Source organism: Macrosteles quadrilineatus, unplaced genomic scaffold (assembly GCF_028750875.1).
Source record: "Macrosteles quadrilineatus isolate MER2022 unplaced genomic scaffold, UCM_ALF_1.0 Scaffold_8__2_contigs__length_117827958, whole genome shotgun sequence".
NCBI lineage: Eukaryota > Metazoa > Arthropoda > Insecta > Hemiptera > Cicadellidae > Macrosteles > Macrosteles quadrilineatus.
In genome coordinates this window covers 102,941,744-102,964,320 of record NW_026542601.1, presented here as the reverse complement: position 1 = coordinate 102,964,320, position 22,577 = coordinate 102,941,744, and the positions used below count along the sequence as shown (strand labels likewise).

The 22,577-nt window shown below is 35.7% G+C and overlaps 1 protein-coding gene across 1 annotated transcript in view; it reads left to right on the top strand.

Moving 5' to 3' along the window:
• The first annotated feature begins 1,504 nt into the window (after positions 1 to 1,504).
• Positions 1,505 to 22,577, top strand: part of LOC129001817 (uncharacterized) — a 30,214-nt gene continuing 9,141 nt past the window's right edge. The window contains exons 1-14 of the mRNA XM_054429262.1: positions 1,505 to 1,656; positions 6,481 to 6,619; positions 7,656 to 7,733; positions 8,877 to 9,403; positions 10,121 to 10,207; positions 11,543 to 11,737; positions 12,326 to 12,428; positions 12,629 to 12,811; positions 13,905 to 14,035; positions 16,005 to 16,199; positions 18,433 to 18,510; positions 18,727 to 18,858; positions 20,035 to 20,240; positions 21,710 to 21,835. Of these exons, the coding sequence (XP_054285237.1) occupies positions 6,510 to 6,619; positions 7,656 to 7,733; positions 8,877 to 9,403; positions 10,121 to 10,207; positions 11,543 to 11,737; positions 12,326 to 12,428; positions 12,629 to 12,811; positions 13,905 to 14,035; positions 16,005 to 16,199; positions 18,433 to 18,510; positions 18,727 to 18,858; positions 20,035 to 20,240; positions 21,710 to 21,835 (2,151 nt within the window). The 5' untranslated portion in view covers positions 1,505 to 1,656; positions 6,481 to 6,509. The remainder of the gene's footprint in view (positions 1,657 to 6,480; positions 6,620 to 7,655; positions 7,734 to 8,876; positions 9,404 to 10,120; positions 10,208 to 11,542; positions 11,738 to 12,325; positions 12,429 to 12,628; positions 12,812 to 13,904; positions 14,036 to 16,004; positions 16,200 to 18,432; positions 18,511 to 18,726; positions 18,859 to 20,034; positions 20,241 to 21,709; positions 21,836 to 22,577) is intronic.

Genomic DNA, 22,577 nt, shown 5'->3' with positions numbered 1-22,577 from the left:
TTTTTCTCCACCTCCATTTCGGTGGTCACGTCGGAGCGTCGTCAAGGCCGAAAGACAAAGCCGAAGGTTGGTGTCCGTGGCGGAACCATCGATAAATATAACTACTACTCGAATTCGAGCAACAGGTAAACTAGTTTGAAATGAAATGAAATGATTTATTGTCTTAGTGGAAAATTAACTCAAGTAGGCAAGTAGAGTTTTCTATTTTTGATCAAGATCAATATTTCAACACAAATAAGTGGTTCATAGAGGCATATTTATTTAACATACTACTCGTGTTGGTTAGTATATCTTCGTTCTAATGGTTTTATTTTTCACTTTGGGGTCTAAAAATAAATACCTCCTCCGCAGCAAACCTGCCGACTAAGCGAATTTACATTTGTCTGAATTGATTTTCAATTCAATCTATTTAAATAACATTAGGTTTAAAGAGTACCTAGGTTTGCCGCTACAAGGAAACTAATACCATGTATTTTTTTGTAAAATATAGACAAAATATTTTAGCTTAGTATAGACAATAAATAAATTTGCCAAGTTTGATCAAAATATATCCAAAAACAACCAATAAACTACATAAACATTTTACAATATTCTCCATAAATAACATGGGAATTTTAAATTTACAATTTTTTGAATTTTCTCCGTTACCAATAACCGTACAAAAACACTTTGATATACTAAATTATTTGTTTTTTTAAGCTCTTTAAAATATCTAGAGAGATATTAGGAAATTTAGGGGTTTTGAGGGTGAAAATTGAGAAAAATAATTTTTTACCCCATAAAACCCCCGTAAAACCCCGTTCCCATACTCATTCAAGTTTATCCCGCCTTACACCTTCAAACAAAATTTTATCAAAATCGGACAAAAATTACGGTACCTACTCAAGTTATCGCGTTCACGGCGGACGTATATTTATATTATGAAAACTGTAGTGATTGGGCTACTATTTTGATATACAAATGCATTATTAAAAACTAAGTACCATTTTTTTAACTCATTTGATTAAACAACCACTAGTTTCGACAATGATGTCATAGTCATATATAAATCTATTATCAAAATAAAAAAGTACAATCGGTCCCGGGCCTAAGTCTTACCGTGCCACCTACGGAATAGCTACTTCCCTATAGGGAAATTCGCTAAAAAACAAACGTGTAACTTATGGCAAATTTCATCCACAAATATTAGAACAGAAAAAGAACTACTATTTTCTCTTTGAATATTCCTTCTCGTGGTTTCGAGTTTCGATATATTTCAAGCTTGCACGCCGAACCTTTTATTATACACTACATTAAGTAATCGTCTTGTCGATTCGTTACTACGTGGTTACAACGGGGTTCCATGGCTCAAAAGATTAGACTGACGATGAACTATGAAGGCCTTTTTTATAATCACAACAACAAAAAATTAAACAAAACAGAGAATTTGAATTAATTGTGATTTGTGATTGTGCTGTGAAGTGTGAAGATTGAAGATTAAGATTTCGGTGGCAGGGCAGGCAGGGTTGAATCGTTGATTGTTGAAGTTGAATCGTTTTCCATTTGGTGGCAAAGTGAATATAATTGTTTTAACTAATAACCCGTTATAAACTTCTAAGTTAAAAACTAGTTTTTGTGTTGTATTTATTGTACTGGTGTTGTCGCTTCTGAATAAGAGTAAGCATTCAGTTATAACTTAACTTAGTTCCTACACAAATAGGGTAGCCTATTTGTTCGTGTTTCAAATTTCAATGTAACTGTTAAAACCGTCATTTATGTTTAAACAAGCACTAGGCCTAATAAATTCATGTTTTATCATGAAAACTGCGAAAAACTTAACATATTTCATAGGTACAAGGATAATGTAAGGCCTGGGCAATGTTAAGTTAAAGTATATAGGTAGGCTAGGAGTTTAGGAGTTAAGTTAACTTAAACCTAAAACTAAAAAAAAAACAATTTTGACTGTAGGACTAGAGCCTAATAATTAGGCCTGGGGTACTATAGTTAGGGTTATTGCGATAGGCCAACCACTGTCTTTCCGATATTTGGTATCAATACCGCATCGCAAAATAGTATCGATAAGTAAGTTACTGGTTCAGTAGGATTGTATCCATTGGTATCGATACCAGTTACGTCATATTCTGATTCACTGAGCTTCGATTAAAGTTTACTCGCTCCAGTACACTACAGCCAATATAGGATTCAAGCTGCTAAGAACTACCTAGGCCTAATTATGTAATTAAGTTGATAGGCTAACAAATAACCAAACACCCAACATTTGTTTTCAATTTTATCTTTTTAATAGGCCTAGATAAAATTTTTATTAGTTTAAGTATTATGTCATCTTCATTAGTTTTATTTTATGTTAAATAGTCCATGGTTTCATTTTAATTGCTGGTAAGTTACTTTCCTGTTAAAGGGAACATTCATTATTATCGATGATTTTTTCTCTATAGGCCTACTTAACTTTAGATATTAACGAATTGAATCTGTTGTTCAGCTGACAACTACGATGATTAAATAATGTTCAATATCAACAAACAATAATTTTAAAAAATATTGGAAAAAAACTGTTCTAAACTTAAACTATAGGCCCTAACATAGGCCTAACTAACCAAACTTGCTGTAACATTTAAAAATTCCGTTTAACTTAACCTTTCTGTTATCAAACAGTATTTTTAAATGGTCCAGCAAGTTTGGTTGGTTATGTTAGGTTAGCTTAGAACAGTTTCATTTCTTAATCCATATAATAGATTAAGTTATATTTTAGCCTAAATAAGACCAGTTGTCAATTTGTAATGGATTGTAAAGGAAAACAAAAATATTGATATGGTATCGAAAAAATCATCGATAATAAGTTAATAAATGTTCCCTTTAGGCTAACAGGAAAGTACCTATTTATTTGCTTAACACAACGTTGCTATAAATGCTAACATTGGGTTGTACAGTAATGAAAATAATTCTTTGCAACTAAACCCTCAAGTTTTACTTCAAGCTAGACAAAAATACTAAATATTTGGGTGAAAGACTGTTTCTTTTTTGGGTAGGGATCCCAGACGTCCTCTTTTTCCCGGACACGTCCTCTTTTTGAGGACAAAAAAAACGTCCGGGGGGATTTTTGGCAATACTTTCAAATGTCCGGGATTTTGACTTTGTGAGAAAATAAAAAAATATTTCTGCAAGTATTAATATTAGCAATCAGCTTTTAATCGTCATCATAACATTAAACTAAGTTAAAATACTACACTTTAATAATATCTTACGTATAAAAGTGTCATTTCCTCTTTTTTAGGTCAAATTTCGTGTATAACGTACGCTAGAATCCATCGGAAATACTGTAGAACAAAACAGAATGGAAGGCGATAACTGAATAACTCTGCTCACTAGTAGCCAGTTTGCCAGGCCAGTAGCATACTAGCGACCGTCGGCCGTCGACCAGTGACTAGCTCTTCGTCTGCTTACTTGCTTACTTTACGTTACGTGTTACATGCCTACTTAAAAAATAATTATCTTACTTTTTAATTTGTCCGTGTTGATCGTCCCTAGGGCCTACCCTAATGCCGAAAAGAAAATGTGTATTTTCAGAAAAGTTGAAAGAAAAGGTTACTTGTTTTAAGCGTGGTCGACATGAACTGTTGCTTGCTGGGCAGGTATAATGCAGTCGTGTTGGGTGCTAGTTCTTAAACACTTCTTAGATAAAATAAGTTCTCTGGTTCAAAATCATGGTCTGATTTTAGACAATTTCTGTTTAGCATGCACATTGGCACCAGGGTGTTTTTGTAAATCAAACATGCTTGAATGTGTTGTAATGTTGCGGTATTCCTTTGATATTAAAACCACAAGTCTCAATAAAAAAACAAAAAAAAAACATGACATTATACGAGTACAAGTTTATTTTTTTAACATTTCTTGACCTTTAAAAAATAAACTGGGAAGCTTGAACACATTAAACTAGGTCCTCAAAATAGCTTAAAAAGTACTAATTTTAGCACATTATTTCCAAATTTTTCCCGGGGGGGAACCCCCGGACCCCCCCCCCCATATATATGTCTAGGACCGCCCTTGATGAGTAATTTTGTCCTCTTTTTTGATGGAGGGTCCCTGGGAACCCTATTTTTGGGTCACTGTTGCTCCAGCCTTGGAAAATAACCGCTCAGAAGGCACGAGCTGGGCCGTTTGACTCAGATATTTCCATCCGATACTTACGATACGATACTGGCCTCTTGGTATCGATACCAAGTAAATATCGGAACAACCGATACCGATACGATACCAGCAGTAGATATAGCCTACTGTGTTGAGCGATATAAAGCGATATCGCAATAAAAGTATCGATACCTACTGAGTATTGATAGTATCGCAACATCCCTAACTATAGTCTACACTGAGCTCTGACTAAGTTACTGTAACTATTATTTCTTACCATCATATTGGTTTACCTTCTTGATACTTCCCCTACTTCCGGATGTCTTCGTCTTTGACCCACCTTGTGGGATTGACTGTGTTAGATAACTTAGCCTTTTGGCTATTTCTTTCCCGTAAATAGTGGAAAATCTTTCAGGGGGTAACATATATTTACTGACCATTCTAAGAGCTCATGTTTGATGTGATTCTTGAAATTTGATTTTGGGACGTTTTTCACGTCAGCGAGAGTTGAGACAGTTTTATGGCTGCAATTGGAAAAGATTTCCTGTGTTTTACTCAGCCTGCATCTTTGCAAGGCGAGGCAAAGCAGCGCCGCACGGTGCTTTGTACTGCCTTTTCAATTTTCGTCTTTCGGGTTGAGTCAATGTCGAAAAGAAGGGTCTTTCCATTCAGGTACATGGCATTTATGTGAATGATGAAGGGCAGAGGGCCAAGAATCCTTCCTGTGGCTATTCTTATTCACAGACAACATTGAGAGTTAGGCCTAATATATAGGATCCCTCCTATTGTACCTTTAAGCTACAACCATTGATTGTAACTGAACTAGGTAGGGCTAAGTTATTAGCCTATACAAATTTTAAGTCAACAAAAGCAATATAAGCTATAGCCTAACAATAAAAATAGACATAGGCCTACTTAACTTAGGTTGACGTAGTCTTAGTCAACTTAACTTAGGTAGGCTCTATACAGCCTACTGATATAATGTCTGCCCATTTTGTTGTATTTATATCACAATTAGGCTCAACTTAGGGTTTGTGTGGTGCATGTGCAGTCCAATTTTTTCTTGCCAATTCCACAGGACTCCCAATTTTGGTCCCCAGATCCCTTCCACATTGTAATTAGTCAGGTTATTGCAAGAAGTTGAGCTTGCAAGTACAATTTTTCATTTTTAGACTAATTTGAGCTTAGACCCTGAGTTACAGTAAGATAAGAATCAAGCTAGGCTACTTAATACCTTTATACCATATGTCAAGTTCGTTTTTGACCAGGTTAGCTGCATTAACTGCGCCAGTAATTAATAAATAATAATAATAAATATGTACAAAAATAGGTCAACTCACAACTTGGCGGGTGGAGTGGAGGGAGAGTCGGTTACTTGCTATTTAAATTGTCTTCAAGGAACTACTTAAATGGAGAAATAGGCCGACTGAGTAAGTTGTTCTTTCATCGTTCTCTCAAATTTCCTGGTCTTGAGGTTTCTCAAGCTCTTCAGCACTTATTGAACAACTTCCATGCGATGGCGGGGCAACATGTTGGGTGCTAGTTAGGTGGTATCTAGGTAAATCTTGGTACAGCTACGTGTAGCGTAGTGGTGGACATCGCTTCTGGTAGTGAACTCACTTATGTTCTTCTTGACATGCACCAAGGAGGATAGAATGTACAACGCCTAAGCTTCTGAAGATAGGCCTGCTATGTTCACGCCAGGCACTCGATGTTATGAAACGCAGGGCTGCCTTCTGCAACCTCAGCACTGCCTCACAGTTCAGGGAGTGACCCCAGGCAGTATGCCGTAACTAATGGCTATGGAAAAGACCGTACTAGATGGTCAACAGATACGATTCAGGCAGTCTGTTCAGTTTGCAAAGTAAAGAGACTGCCCTCTAGAGTTTTTTGTTATCTCTTCAGTATGGTGCTGCTAATAAAGCCGTCTATCATTACAAAGCCAAGATTTTTTATTCGAGGTACACTGTCAGTAGGCAAAGTCCTACCCAAAAAGCAGAGTGCAGATATGATGGTTTGAGTCTTATTGACACTTAGCTGAAGTCTGCATTGTTGTTCTTGAATCATTTCTCAGCAGAGGCCAGCTCCAGAGCCACCGCTTTTTTGTATCCCTTATAACAATAAAACTATAATATTGTAAACTATAATGGGTTGTTGTAGGTTAGGATAATCCTACTTCACAGGTGACAATAACGTTAGGCTACATCCAACGACGGTCACATTAATAGTTGTCCCTTTTCATCTAAGTTAAAAAACAATACCTGTTGAATAGAAATAGAAACACTAAGTATTTTAAAAATATGTCCTTAAACATAGTTTGGATCCTTAATTTCTTACCTCAAAATACATTTTTAGGTACGGTAGGCTAATTGATTCATCAAGCAATGGAGGAAGACAAAACAGACTGTTCAACGTTCTCAGTTCCTGGTGCAATGTCTGATATGACTATATTGAGCACACCTTTGCCTCAAGCTGCCTCCACTGCGACCAAAAGGTAAATAACTTATGTACAGTAGGATCTCGTTAATCCAGCCCTATGTGAATGAAATAAAAATAATGATTTTTGTACTTCGCGTTCACTCATTTCCCTGCCAGGCGCCTACTGTTTGGCCTGTGAAATTGTAAAACATCTGTTGTCTCTGTGCTAATTCAATATTTTAAAACCCTCAGTTTTGAGCGGTTCGGATTTTTGACGTTCAGATTTTCGACTCTCTACTGTAGTAAATATTTCACTTCAACCAAGTCAGTAAAGGTTTGTAGCACATGTTTCCTTAAATTGGAACTAAAATATTAACGGCAATTAAATTATCCAGCTGATCATAATGTAAACGTTCGTCATAAGGATAACATGGGAATTTCAAAAGCCACTGGAGTAGAGCCCATGGGACTTTTTCAAAAATGTAAGGTCAGTTTGCAAATCTACACACCTAGACGAACATTTTGGTACCATAATAGGCTATGTGGGGTTAAATCTTAAAACAAAAAAGCCTTATTGTTCACAAAGTTTCATGTAGGTAGCGTATTAATAATTTAGATAGATTCTTTTTAATTTGTATTATTGTATTTAATTTAATGGGTATATGAATATAAATGAATGTTAATGGATGGTGTTTTTGGCCTCTGGTGACATCAAAACAAAATGTAAGTAAATAGGTCCCGGGTCCAGGTATTACCACGAGACCTACGATAATAGCTTATTCCATATATGGGAAATTCGCTAAAATAAGATATAACTAAGTTATCAAATACGTTTACAGTAATGCATGTTCTAAGAATCATAGGGCAAAGATTTGACCTTGGAAAGCTGTTGTTTTCTTGTTTCCAGTTCCAGCTATATGTAGCCTAAAGCTTGTAAAGCTTGAGGATTAACCTGTGTGCTCAGTGCCCAATGCTTCATTTTTTTAGGTTCCAACCTAATGAAAATAGGCCTAGATTCATAGTTACCTATTAAAACTTTAAACTATAAAAAAATTGATTAACAATTTAAAGGCAAATATGATGATGTAATCTCAATTAAAAACTGGTTTCAGTCGCTCTTTGATTGGAGATGATGACTTATGCCAACAAGCAAGAGACTTTTATGCAGAAGTTGAGGCGTTTTGTAACCCGTAAGTGTTTATATTATTTTTCACTACCTATCCAAACTAATTATTATTACATTTAAATATATGTTATATTTAACTATGCCTCTTTTTTTGAACAGATAAAGTAGATGGATGGGTTTTTTACAACATTTATCTTTAAAGTAACAGTTTCAAAGGTTTTTACTACTTATTAGAAACTTGTTCAAACACTTGTTGTAGGCTATATTGTTTTATATTTCATTTCAGAAGTTAACCTCCGGATTACGTTGAATCAAGCAATGGGTATTGCTGTTAATCTGTTGTACCATTTTACTTTAAAATGTATTTCCAAATCAGTGCAAATTTAATAATATGGAGGTTTTAAATAATACTCTTGTAATTAAGAGTAATAAGTTAAACTCTCGATCTTTTTCATTCCAATTTATTTATTCATTCCTCACTGGTAGCTGAACCCTGAAAACAAAATATATTTTTAATCGCCTGTAGGGCCAAATTATATTGTTACATAAAAATAAAAATGATTAAATAAAAGACCACTGATCAAGTGGTCCGCGCGCTCCGTACTAAAATAAATATAATAAAATTATAACTAGGACTTGACCACAAAGGGTAATTTGTGCACAAAGCAATTTCACATTATACATGACAACTACTGACCAAATGAAACCGGGCCACGTGGTCCAACCATTTTTATATGCTCGGTTGTGACGTAGGCACTCTGATTATCTATACATGGGATGGAACAATGAACAGCCAATCAGAGATTTAACAAAACTAATACTGCTTTACTTTTAAATAAATGACAAAATTAGTTTAATATAAAACTATAACTCATCAAATTGTTAAACTGTACAAGCTATTTATTTGACGGTTATTTTATTTAACTGTTTATTTGACTGTACAGTCGAACCTCGTTAGTACGAAACTGGGTAAAACAAATTCCTCGATAAGACATCTATATAAGACAAATTTCTCATGATCTCAACCTCCATACTACGTAGTTTTTGAAATGTAAATTTGAATAAGTATTGTAAGTGCTCTATTAACTGACCAACCAGGCATGGCTTTTTCCATTTAAAACCCCCAAAATTACTCGTACTACTAAGCTAGGGGTTCTAGGGGCAAAAATCTTGTCAAAATGTTTTAAAATAAACGTTTATGTTGCAGAAGTTCCTCTGGTGGTTTAAGCTCAACCCAGAAACAGGAATTGATGCAAATGAGTGAGAAACACATGAAGACAGAAGCTGGACAGGCGTTGAAGCTGACTGATGAAGAATTTAACAGTAATAACATATTTAGAGTGCCTACTGTTCCAAATTTGAGCAAGAACAACAAAGCGATTTCCTTAAAACAAACTGATTCAAAAACGAAGAAAAGGAATATTCCCAGAAGCTCAGATTCTAATGTGGCAAACAAATCATCTTTAAAATTGCTGAGCACACAACACACTGTAACTAGTCCTGGAAAAGAACTTGTTACAGACAATAAAAATATCAAATCACCAAAACAATGTAGTACACCTACTGTGACTCAAAGTACAAGAAAAGTCCATAGTTATTTGGATGACACTCCTGCAAAGTTGCTTGCCAAGTACCAAAGTACTAAAGACCTGACTTCCATTGGAGATGAGAGGATGAGCATCGCTAGCTCTGCTAATTCCTCACTAGGAGTTATACCTGCAGACTTGCTGTGTGGTGAGTTATATACCGTACTTTGCAGTTTTACATAAGTTACTCATAATAAACTCAATTTGCTTGGTATGCATTGGGAGCTATTTTGAAAAAGGATATAGTTTAGCTAATTTAAATAAGATAATTCAAACCCAGGATAATAGATAAGTTACCCAATAAAAGTCACAAAAGATTGAACTGATATTTCCTCCAGATATAGAACCACAGAGGAGATTTTAATATATTATGTTGTAAATTTCATAAAAATATGCAGCCTGAGTAAGTTAATTGTTTTTAGTATTTTAACTTAGTTTTTGGCTATTTTCTAATCATTCTAGCTAAAACAGCAAATTTGACTTTCTGTGCCCAAAGGAATATTGTGACTATTGCTCACTAACCTCGCAAACCTCGCAACATAGCTTTAGCCATCACAGTTTTGCATGTTAAAAAATTACACTGTCTACATTGCATGTCATAGTTATGAAGAGCAGTAAATTATACTGAATGTAATTCTGTGGATGAATAAAATTGTGGCTTTTTTCAACCATTAGAGCAAAATCATCCACAACCACATAATCCTTGTTCTACCTAATGCATAGAATAGCTACCTTGTTAGTGTGAGTGTTAGTATGACACATACCACTTAAACATTCATAAATCACGTTATGCTTGCTGTTGTTTATAATTTAGCGTTGTTAGTTGATGTTGATAGATAATGAGTTCATGATGTGGATGTTCTAGAAGCTCAAAGAGAACCTCTAGTCGACATCAACCAGGATCTAAGTATCAGGCTGGCAGAGAAGCTCAACCTAAATACAAGCTTGCTCAGTGAGTGCACAACTAGACCCCTCACCTCTTAACATAAACTATTATATCATACTTGTACTAGATTTAAACAATGCTTACACAAAGTGTGTAATTTAAGGCAAAGATGGATGTTGAATGACTGCTTTTTTACTTGCTAAAATCAGCATGCTAGTTCTTTAAGCCACGTTCACACGGGGCGAGTTTACAAGCTACAAGCAGGATTTTTTACACGCAGCTAGTAAAATAGCTCAGTGTGAACGACGTACTCGTTCAAAAGCTGCTTGTAAAAAAGCTCTGGAAAAAGTTGACGCTGCCGCTACTTTACATGCCAACTCGCCAGCTTTTGAGCGAGTAGGCGTGTAAAGTAGCCCAGTGTGAACATAGTCGCTTGTGCGCATGTTATTCGAAGATGTCGGAGGATTTAGTTCAAGCCAGCTACTGAGCGAGTGGAAAAAGCATCGTGTGAACGACTACAAGCGCACTTGCCAACTCGCCGGCGTCTTTCTACACGCCGGCGAGTTGGCTAGTGGACAGGCTCCGTGTGAACGAATACAAGCACACTCGCCAACTCGCCGGCTTCTTACACGCCGGCGAGTAGCGTGTAAACTCGCCCCGTGTGAACGAGGCTTTAGTTATTTCCATTTATTGAAATAAAATCCCAAAATCAAGAACAGCTGAGTCTAGTTTTAAATAATCAAAAATCTTCTGACTTCTCTTAGGATAGAACCAGTGATCTTCTGATTACTAGGCTACTAATATTTTGCTTGTAAAAGATGAAAAAAAATGTTGCTCTGTTTTAAAATATGAATTTTGAATGTTCTGTTATTCATAAAATTTTGTTGCATTAATTATGCCAACAATTTATTATTTTGCAAAATATTAGGCCAATTCATATTGTTCATAGTGCATTAGAACTTTCAGTACAAATCATTGCCATTAGCATTATAAAATCCTTGATTGTAGCCCATCTCTGGATAATCATGTCAATTGCATTTTCAAATTCGACTAACACAATCACAATCAATACAGACGATAAAATAATGTGCCAAATGTTTACCATGCACAACGGTGACTTTTCTTTTAAATTAAACAATCCTGTACCTGTAATGAAGATGGATTTCAGCAAACGGGGTTACACCGATTATTAATAGCCTATTTCAAGATAATTTTAACTGGTAGTTACAACATACTTTCAGTTGTTTAATAAATACAAAGTGACTTTAACATACCACACATTGGCCTATAAGTATTTTTATAACATTACTGGAATATTTCTGATTGTTATCCAAACTTGAAGAAATTTCAGACCAATTCTCCAATTACAGAAAGTAGGACTAACAGCTGTTTTACTTTCAGAGGATGGCTTGGATATCAGTGCACTAGCAAGTGAACGTTACAGAGAGAAACTGGCAGCGAAATACGAATCTAAAGAGAACCAACATAGCGGTCGAATCAGCAGCGATTATTGGACTCTGCATGGATACTCATCTGATAACTGCGATAGTAAGAACAATACAGCAAAGAGATTGTCCTCTCTCAGTTCTAAATCAGGTATAGGAAACTGGTTTGAAGTTGTGTAGTGAATATGGCCCAAAGACAATAAGCTGTTGTACAGTATTTTTTAGGTGTTAAGGACCTTCAAACAGGGTTTTTTATGCTGAATAAGACAGGTAATCAGATGGATACATTATTAAAAGATAGGATGATTTTGAAGCCCCAAAAATGTTTGAAACAAATCAACTACCTACAATTGTTCTTTTAGAGAGATAGAATAATAAAAGGGGTTTTATTAAACCTCAAACACCATATTGGAGCTATCCCTGAAACAGCTTTAGTGTCGTAAGTTTATCAGTAATTCCTGAGTGCAAGAAGCAGATATTTATATTCATTATATTGTTTTAGCAAATTTCCCTACAGTAAAAGAGAGAGGTCTACTATTGTTCTATCCAGATGGATTGGTTAGACAGTGATCTGGTTATATAATTAGGGTTGACCATCCAATAATCTCTATTATCTGTATTACCCCAGTTGTTATGGTTCTTTGGAGACCACTTTACTGTTTCTTGTTAGTGTTCCCAAAAGAAAAAAAAAAAACACTTCAAATTGTTATGAATGTATTGGTTGTTTGAATTGTTTTAGACGGAGAGACTGACCTCAACAAGTCAAGATCCTCTTCCAGACGTTCACTGAAGCCTTTGAGTGGAATAAACTGCACAAGTCCTCGGCTTACTTCAAACTCGAGGTTTGTTAAATTTATGACAAAAACATAATACATTAGAGATGAGTGGTTGTTGAATGTTTATTCACTTTTTTTTGTGGAATGACTTTTTTCTGGTTTCTTTATGTTTCAATTACCAAGTTCCACTGTATTTAAATTAAAGTGACTCGCTTATTATTTATAAACAAGAGTTGCTCGTTACGTAAACTGTACATGTGTTTCAGGTCAGAAAGATTCAGCTTGGGGTCCAACCCGTTTGGAAGCTACACCAACGTCAGTGTGAACAGTGAAGACTTCCAGTTCACAGAGGATGCGAGTCAGAGACTAAACAGAGACGAGAGACAGTTCTCCATAGCAAGTGCACGCTCTCTCTCCGGCATATATGGAGACGCTAACACCTCTGTCAAGTAGGGCATTAACATTGATATTTTCCAAGAATATTGTTATTTGTTGTCAAATATAGCCTATACCACTGCCATTGACTATTGCATACAGAAGTAGACCTCCCATCTATATGGACCAGCTGTTTCCAATTTTTTTTCTAAAAAATAATGTACTTGTGTGAGCCAGTCAAAGAATGCGCTAGTGTGTAAAATTATATTTTCTACCTTATTTTGTTGTTGCTGACATACTTTATGGGTTATAACAGTTGCTAGCTCATATGTCGTTCCATCAGTTTGACTTGGTAAAAAAACATTGTGTATTCAACAGAAATTAGTCATTTACTCCTCAGCACAATCTGTCAGTGGCTCACATCAACTACAACTAATTTGATTAAAAAAACTGGCAGCAACTTTCGCATTGGAATGGAATGTCTGGTTGTATCAATAGTCAAAGCTACTGCTTTCAAATAATTGTTAAAAAAAAAATCTTTTGAACATTAGCTAGACATCCCATGCACTTTCAACAGGTTAATTGGCTACCAACCGGTCGCAGAACACTATGTGAAAGGTCTCTAGACCACTGGGATGTCAAGAGACTGGTGAAGTAGGTAGGATTAAGAGTTGTATTTGTGCAGTGTTGGTGGCGAGAAACTGTCCATCAGTCGTTTTCTGCGCAGTGGTAGTAGACCACTGGGATGTCTAGAGACTGGTGAAATAGATAGGTTTAAGAGTTGTCCTTTTGCAGTGTTGGGGGAGAGAAGCTATCAATAAGTGGTTTTCTGCGCAGTTGCAGTGGACCACTGTGAAGTCTGGAGACTGGTGAAGTAGATAGGTTTAAGAGTTGTCCTTTTGCAGTGTTGGGGGAGAGAAGCTATCAATAAGTGGTTTTCTGCGTAGTGGCAGTGGACCACTGGGAAGTCTGGAGACTGGTGAAGTAGATAGGTTTAAGAGTTGTCCTTTTGCAGTGTTGGGGGAGAGAAGCTATCAATAAGTGGTTTTCTGCGTAGTGGCAGTGGACCACTGGGAAGTCTGGAGACTGGTGAAGTAGATAGGTTTAAGAGTTGTCCTTTTGCAGTGTTGGGGGAGAGAAGCTATCAATAAGTGGTTTTCTGCGTAGTGGCAGTGGACCACTGGGAAGTCTGGGGACTGGGGATGGTGTCGGAGACTCACAAAGGCCCCAGTTTGGAATGATCTCTACAAGCCCGGAGAAAACAGGAAAACCGAGGCCCATCATGCCTCCCCCTGACGGTAAATAATAAATGCAGCAAATTCATACGTTCAACACTTTATGACATGCACACATTTACATTTACAACCTGTATACCTTTAATTATCGTTTACATTGTTGCAATTATTTACATAGGTACATTAAAATTTTCATCCTTTCTTTTTTTATCTTTCCTTGGTTGAAAATGCTGTCAGTGATCACAATCAAGAAAATCGTGTAAATCATTATTTAAAGAATTAAAAATACTAACCCTCCCATCAATTTGTACTCTGCAAACTCAACTCTTAATTTAAAAAATCTGGAATATTATTTAAATGAAAACTGTAGTCATAATTATTTAACAAGACATCAAAACGATTTACAGCTGTCCATTTATATATTTGCCTCAATTGAATCCCCTCCACAGTACATAGGGAAAAAGAAGAAAAAACAAAATGCCTAATAGTATCAAATCAATAGAAAGTATTGAAAAATTTAAAAAGGAAGTTACAAAATTGGTCATTGATAGTATGTACTATAAAGTGAATGATTACTTAAATGACCTGTTTGTATAATTTCTTAGCACAATATTTGGTTTAAGTTGTTATGTATTTTAACTGTTTACGAGTAATGTCCAGTGGTCGAAACTCGACCAAAAATATGTAATGTACTCACTTATACCTATATGTTCCTACACTCACTTATGTTAATGTTTCACCCCACACTGTAAATAAAACATGTGATTGGAGTTTCTTCCATTTGTTTTGATTTTCTGTTTATATTTCGTTGTTATTTCGTCACCAGCATGGCAACGCATAAGATCCATGTAAATTTTTTCAAATTTTTAAACTCATTTTTTGCGCTTATCTTTGAGCCTATTTAAATTTATAAAGGGATTCTGCACACCTACAGGAAAATAGCTTTCTAACGGTATGCGTAGATTTTCCCTACGATGCACACGAGCTGAGAAAAAAGGTTTTAAAGAAACATGCTTGCCTATTAATATATAGATGACTATTTCACCTGATTCCCAGCTTTGCTGGTTTTATAAACTTTATGTGAAAAAGAAATAATTGACTATTGATAGTGAAATATTCAAATTTTGTGTTTAGTGTTACATCTGGTGTTTCTTGTAATAACGTGTAATGAAACCAATGTAATATGTATATTTTAAAATGTTTTTATTAGCTCGCTTTCTTGTCCGGTACAAATTTTGCAATCAATTTTATTTATACTAACTTTCCTAGAGCTAGAGACTTGAAACTTTAAACTTAGCTCACAAATGGAAGACAATGCAATATTATATAATTTAATTTTCATATTTCCCTTGGGCTACGCCCCATGGGACTGTTTTTTTAACTCGCTTTCTTGCAAATTTTGATACTTCCCGATGAGCTAGAGACTTTAAATTTGAAACATAGCTCACAAATGGATGACAATACAATATTTTTATATTTACTTTGGGCTACGCCCCATGGGCTTCCAAATTTTCCATGTTTACATTTTGAAAGAATGTAAATATATCAATTAATTTAAGTCAGCTGTATATGCTTAAATTTGACAGTTCGAAGAGCAGAGGTAAAGAGGTACAGGTTATGCTCCCAAGAGATTCTTTATACACTATAACTAAAAAGTAGAACATAATTTATAAATAAAAACTTTTTTTTTAAAACAAAACGTTTTTAAACTCAACAAAAAGTGGAAAATAATTTATAAATATGTGGAGAGTATAAATACTTGTAAGATTTAAATTGAAAAAAAAATGGGGTGCATGCAATTGATAATAATACATTTGTTCAATAGGTGAAGGTAATTGTAAATTATCTATTGCATGCACCGCACGTTTTTCGTTTTAAATCTTATAAGTGTTTATACTCTCCACATATTTATAAATTATTTTCCACTTTTTAGTGTGTTTAAAAATGTTTTGTTTTTTAAGAAAAAGGTTTTTATTTATAAATTATTTGAACAACATAATGTAACATGAATAACATAATGTATTGATGACAGACAAGTCTACGTTCATAGTTGACGAGGAGCCTGTGAGGGACACACCCTGGCTGCCACACTCCCTAGTAGAGCAATACTCCAACATACACGGAGATGAAGCGGACACTTCAGTACCGAGCCTGTCATACATCGGAGAGTTGCTGGAGAAGCTACAACATGGAGCCAATCACAAGGAGGTGCTTGATCAACTTATGGGTAAGGAAAGACTGGACAGATAATCATAAGAACAGTGTCTTTTACTTTATTTTCAACCCACCCAAAAACTTGTAATTTAATTTTGTATCCAACCTTCACATCTTAGGACGCTAGGTTCTAGCCTGGAACTGTTTTACGCATTACTTCAGGCTAATCCTAGAGGATTGCGGTATTTTATATCATAGAAAAAATTCATTGGTGATTGGCGGGATTTTAACCCGGTACCTCGGGCTCTGAAGCCCCACGTTCTACTACTAGACCAGCTTGCTCCATTGCTCTGGCTATACTAGTGCATACATTTGTTATACAGTAGAGAGTCAAAAATCCGAACCAATTGGGACCGTAGGTAGGTCAGATTACCGATTTGTTTGATTTTCAAACATAGCCTAGAAATGCCTAATAGACACATAATTAGGCATACAGTTCTAAGATACAGTCAATGAAATAAAAATAATGGTTTTTGTACTTAGGTATTTTCTTTATATAACTGTAATTTGTTTCTAGAAATAAAATATGTAGAGCTTATACATTTCAAACGAACAAAACAGACTGGCTCGGCGCGTTCACTCACTTCCCTGCCAGTCGTCTACTGTTTGGCCCGCGAAATTGTAAATCATATGTTGTCTCTATGCTAATTCAATATTTTTAAATCCTCAGGAGCGGTTCAGATTTTTGACGTTCGGATTTTCGACTCTCTACTGTAATCATCTTCATATGATTATAATAGGCCTACATGTATGTATAATTTTAGTCTTTGTTAAGATGTAACATTTGTGAACATGATTTCTACTTGTAAAGCAAGAAATTTTAAATAGAAGTGGTTTGGATTGTTTCTATTTAAAATTGAATTTTTATTCTATTAATAAAAGAAATATTCTAAAGACTGTCTAAATATTCTGAATATGTCTATAGAAGTAGAAGTGACATTTTCAGAACAAAATATAAAGATCAGGTAATAACAGATATGGATTTTAACAGGTAAAATATAGTAATATGTGCTCTTTTCTATTATCTGTTTTGCCATTACCTTACCTTACCTAGCTGGCCACTCAAACCTAAGCAGGTTTTTGGCCTCTCCAACAGCTTTGCGCCATCTTTCTCGGTCCTTCATCATCTCCTCTGTAACGGACATCCTTCTCATATCCCTCCGGACTTGGTCCCACCATCGCAGCCTTGGGCGTCCTAAAGGTCTTCTTCCTACAGGTACAGCATCCGTCACTGTTCTCAAGACTGACTCTTCAGGTCTCCTGTAGACATGTCCTGCCCATCGAAATCTTTGGCTTTTAATTAATGCAGTAATATCCGGATCTTTGTAGACCTCACGTAATTCTTTATTTGTTCTAATCCTCCAAATTCCTTCTTCTTCAATTGGGCCATATATACGTCTGAGAATTTTGTTTTCAAAAATTATTAGCTTCTTTTCATTTTGTTTGGTTAGTACCCACGTTTCAGATCCGTAGGTAACTATAGGCAGTATAATAGTCTTATAGACTTTTAATTTGGTTTTTCTGGATAAAAGTTTACTTTTCAATAGGTTTTGCAAGGACCAGTAACATCTGTCACCACTGAGCAGTCATGATCTAATTTCAGTTTCTTCTGTGTTATATTGATCAATAATTATTCCTAGATACTTAAATTCTGTACATCTTTGGAAGGAGTAGGATTCTACTGTCAGAGGAAGATGTGTTTGTGGTGGATTTCGTCCTACTATTAGATACTTGGTTTTATTTTCATTTATTGTTAAGCCTATTTCTTTTGCTTTCCTTATAAGTGTTCCTGCTAAAACTTTTAAATCACTTTCATTTTCCGCCATGAGAGCAATGTCATCAGCATACGCTAGAATATTTATCTTTCTCCCTATTTCTAGTCCCGGGTTGCATTGGTTAACTTGTCTCAAACTTTCTTCTAAAGCTAGGTTGAACAGTAGAGGTGATAGTCCATCCCCTTGACGAACTCCAGTATTTATACTAAACTCTTGACTATATTCATTGTTAATTCTCACTTTGCACTTGGTTTCTTCATTGCATAGCCTTGCCATATTTATTAGTTTTTCAGGTAGACCATTTTTTTGCATGTATTTCCACATTTGTTTCCTATTGATACTGTCGTATGCTTTGTTAAAGTCAACAAAAAGTAAATGTGCTGTCTTGTTAAACTCCCAAATGTTTTGCCATTGGTACCATAAAAATGTTTCAGTGAAGAAAGTTGGTCAATTGATTGCAATATTTTTTAGGTTCACAGACTAAGGCGCAGACCAAACCTAATGAGTCTATAAAACCAAAACCTAACAGGATTTCATCTATAGTTGAGGGTAAGTACTTTTGTTATCACATATACATTGTATACAGGATTTGTAGGCCTACAGTGTTTCCTCACAATACTTATCTTAAGAGTACAGATAAACGTCACTAAAACATTTATTCAGTTTTATATTTGATGGTATTAATAAAGTATTTTAGATTGAATGCTGGTATATGGGTTTTGAAATTTTTTGCAATTTTTTAAATGCTGTTATGATTTTCAACAGGGGATAATAGCTTCTGCCAAGGAGTTGAAGGGAGCCTTAGCTTTTCCACAAGAGACAATTCTGCTCTACAATACTCCAACTTTGACACTCCAATGAATGAATCTGGGGCAATGTCTGTCTGCAACATTACTGGTAAATTTTTTAGGCTACAAAAAATCGAGTTTCATAAAAAATTCTCAGCACATTTGAATTATTTTAAACCTTACCTTGAAATGCATAAATCCATTTATTTAAAATCATAAAACGGTGTTAGTTTTTTTTATGTAGAAAAACTCATTGTATCAATAACGGCCCGCTATCATGACCTTCCGGTTTGTGTGGTAATCTTAAGATTGATAAATACTCTCACAGTAATCAGTGTCATAGGCAAGCATGAAAAGTCTCAAAATAGCAATCTTAGGGCGGGTGTCGACAGATGACTATCGCTTGTGGTGTGTGGGTGCTATCAACCGGGAATGTGAAAAGTGCGTACCACAAATCACGCTCACTGGTGTCTACGGTGGTGGTATGTGGTGGCTACTGCTCTGCTACTGCCGCTGCCGCCGACACACCGATTCCTCAGTCTTTTGTAGACAGGCAATGTACTACTGTAGTCGCCTTTGTGTACTGTGTGCCTCATGTAGTTACAATGGACGAACAAGATGTATTAGTTGTCTTCGGTAACATATTAACACGTCGGATTATCTGTAATTGGAAAAGGTTCACAGACGGTTCTGATCACATCCCATTGTAAGTAATAGAGTGTCAAATTCAACCATTATAACAGCAAATATAATATACACACACAAAAACTGGGACAGAACACAGGAAAACTGCCCAGATGCTGAGGGAAACAGGCTGCAACTACCATAAAAGCTAGGGAACAGTGGTATGCACGGCGAGTCGGTACCACTAGTGCACCTCTCAAAAACCGCCGACAAAACGTGAGGTCCGTGGACACCAATAGACGCAACTGCCATTGATTCATATGTGCTTGCTGGGAGCTGCGTTTCCGCACCTACAATTACAAGAATTGTGGTCACTACGCCCTTCTGCGATTGTCATCTGTGGACACCTGCCCTAATCGCCCAAGGCTATCACTGAGCTACCTTCAATGGTAGCTGATAAACAATAATAATTATTACTTTTTCTACTCTTTATTGTTAGAGTTGAGTTTTTTTTATTTAGAGTTTTCCAGGACAGGCTTGTTAGAAGAATTTAAGATTTTGCCTTGGAATAATCTCCTTGCATTTAAGGTTAGGCTATATACGTTTGATTTTCTAACCATGTTTAACAGGTCAATTTCAGAACATAGTGGTTTTATTATAGATTTCGAGGGGGATGAAGATGCCTGTGTATGTGTGATGACTCCGCAGTCAATGGACTTTGATGTGTTCAACGAACTCTCTCACCCGGCGGAGTATAGTTTCAGCAAGGCATGTTACGTGGATGGCCAGAGGAAGGACTCAGCAGCTTATGTTCATTTTCCAGTTCCTAAAATGATCCTCTACCCTGGCCAGAGAAAGACACTAACTGTAAGTATATCAAACTATTTTCCTTTGAGTTTATTAATTGCGCTTATGTATTGTAGAGTTTTCAGTGTGAGAGGTCATTAGTCACAGAAGTTTTTTTTTTTTTTTCAAGAAGTCGGCGGCCTCTTTTAACCTTGCATTTGCCCGTCCACATAGACTAAGCGCCCGTACGTGGATCGTTTACAGCAAAGCAAGGAGTGAGCCGGTACAGTACAAAGGTGAACTGTACTGATAAAATGTTATCGGCAGTGACCAGGATCCGAACCCAAGACATCGCTGCCTTGGGCCCGAAGTCCGCGACGCTACCGACTGAGCCACCGACTCACTAAAGTAGTATTTGTGTGTAGCTTTCCCTACGGTTGACATTTTCTTGTAAACAATAAAACAAAGTCCTAAATGTGCAGTCCTATCTCAGGGACATGAAACATTGATGACAAATCGAAACATCGACATGACAATGCCTATTGCAAAATTTTGTAATTTTGTCGAATGTCTAATAAATGTTTTATTAGTCTTATTTGTCATCATCATAAATTGATCTGCATACCACAAACTTGCAAGTGAAGCTTATAATACATTTTTCAATGTTACCTCATTGTTATTTTTACCTTCGTACAGATGATTCATCTTGACTTAATTGATGAACTAATGTTGACAACACAATTTTACCTTTTTACCAAACACCAACCTTTCAGCAGGTTTGATGACGAATTCCTCACATCAACCAAAATTTTTTTCAACATTATATTAGCCAACACCAGATAAATGTCCTTACATAGTAAAGTAAAAATAAGCTAAAAATTCCATAAACGTAAAAAAATAGCACAAGCAAGGAATTTGGTACAGATGTTGGATGTACGTTCCTTTTGAACATACTAAAAGTCCCCTAAAACTGAAGCTGTGCTATGACCGCCATATTGGAAAATGGCGGCATTTTTCTGTATTTTTTGCTATAGTGACTTTATTATTAAAGATACAGGAAAAAGCTAAATATACAAAATGTAGTCTATCTAAAAGTACACATTTTTGGTATTTTTATATTTTTTTTCTAAACCCAAAGGTTTTTGAGTTATTTGCGATTAAGTATATTTCATTATTTTATTATCAAAAACAGGCGAAACCCATGGAAATCGACGGTTACTTTCTAGGTTTACGACAATTCATTCCATTTAGTTAAATAGTGTGATACTATCAAATCTTAACCTTTAACTTTATTTAATGAATAAAACAACTCCACCACAGCTAACCTGCAGACTCAGCAAATATCTCTTTTACTGATTGGATGTTTTATTAAATGTATATAAATAAAATTAGGTTTAACAAGTACCTAGGTTTGCTGCTACAGGGAGGGTAATAAAGTGTGATTTTAGTAAAATTATTTCTTTATAAGTATATCGCAATTGATTATTTTGTAAGATATGCACAGAGTTGAAATTTAAATCAGCTAATTTCTCAAACCTTACATGTTGCAGATTAATATAGCAGCTTTGATCGGAGGAGTTATAAAAATAAAGATTGAAGTCACGAGAAAAAATCCACTCACTCAAGCAAGAGAATGCAGTAACGTATTTGGGAAAATTGTAGCGGAGATACCAAAGGTAAGGACTTATATTTTGGCTTTGTAAAAACCAGATTAATTAATGCTTCTGCAGATCGTGTTTCAATAAATTGTTGTTATTAGTTTTAAAAGCACTATCTCAGGCCACTTGGCTACTGATGTATAAAATAACTACTGGTACCTCATGCTTATCATACCATCTTTATATTATTTCATCTTGGGGGATGAATTTCGATATTGTGGGCTGTATAAAAGGGGGGGGGGGGGTGAGACACTATGCTATATGATCAGATTTAGAGACACGCTGAGCACAAAATATACACTTTTAAATTGGAAAGAAGTATGAATTGGTACCTTCTTTTATGCTTAAGCTATGTCTAGACCATAGACGAACGAGAGTCTTGGTGGCTGGCCAGCTGTTGCGTACGTGACCGGTAGTTGCACCAAGAACAGTGTGTATACATTTTTCAACTTCTCAGTTCACCTTTAGGTGTGTCACAAAAAAAGAGAAGGGGAAATATTATACCCTAACAAATACAAAGTGCAAATGGCGAGAACATGTTGCAGGGTTGAAGAGTACATGGATAATGGGAAAGATCGTCAGACATCTTTTGACAGGGCAAGGGTCAAAACAAAACCTGAGTAAAGCCTGGAATAATCTAGATTGTGTTATGTTGTATAGTAATAACATTCCTTTATATGTTGGTGTTTTTCTCTAGGCTATGTGGAATGTTAATATGAAATTCTTGATTGTGTAATTTTCTATCTTATCTCAGCAAACT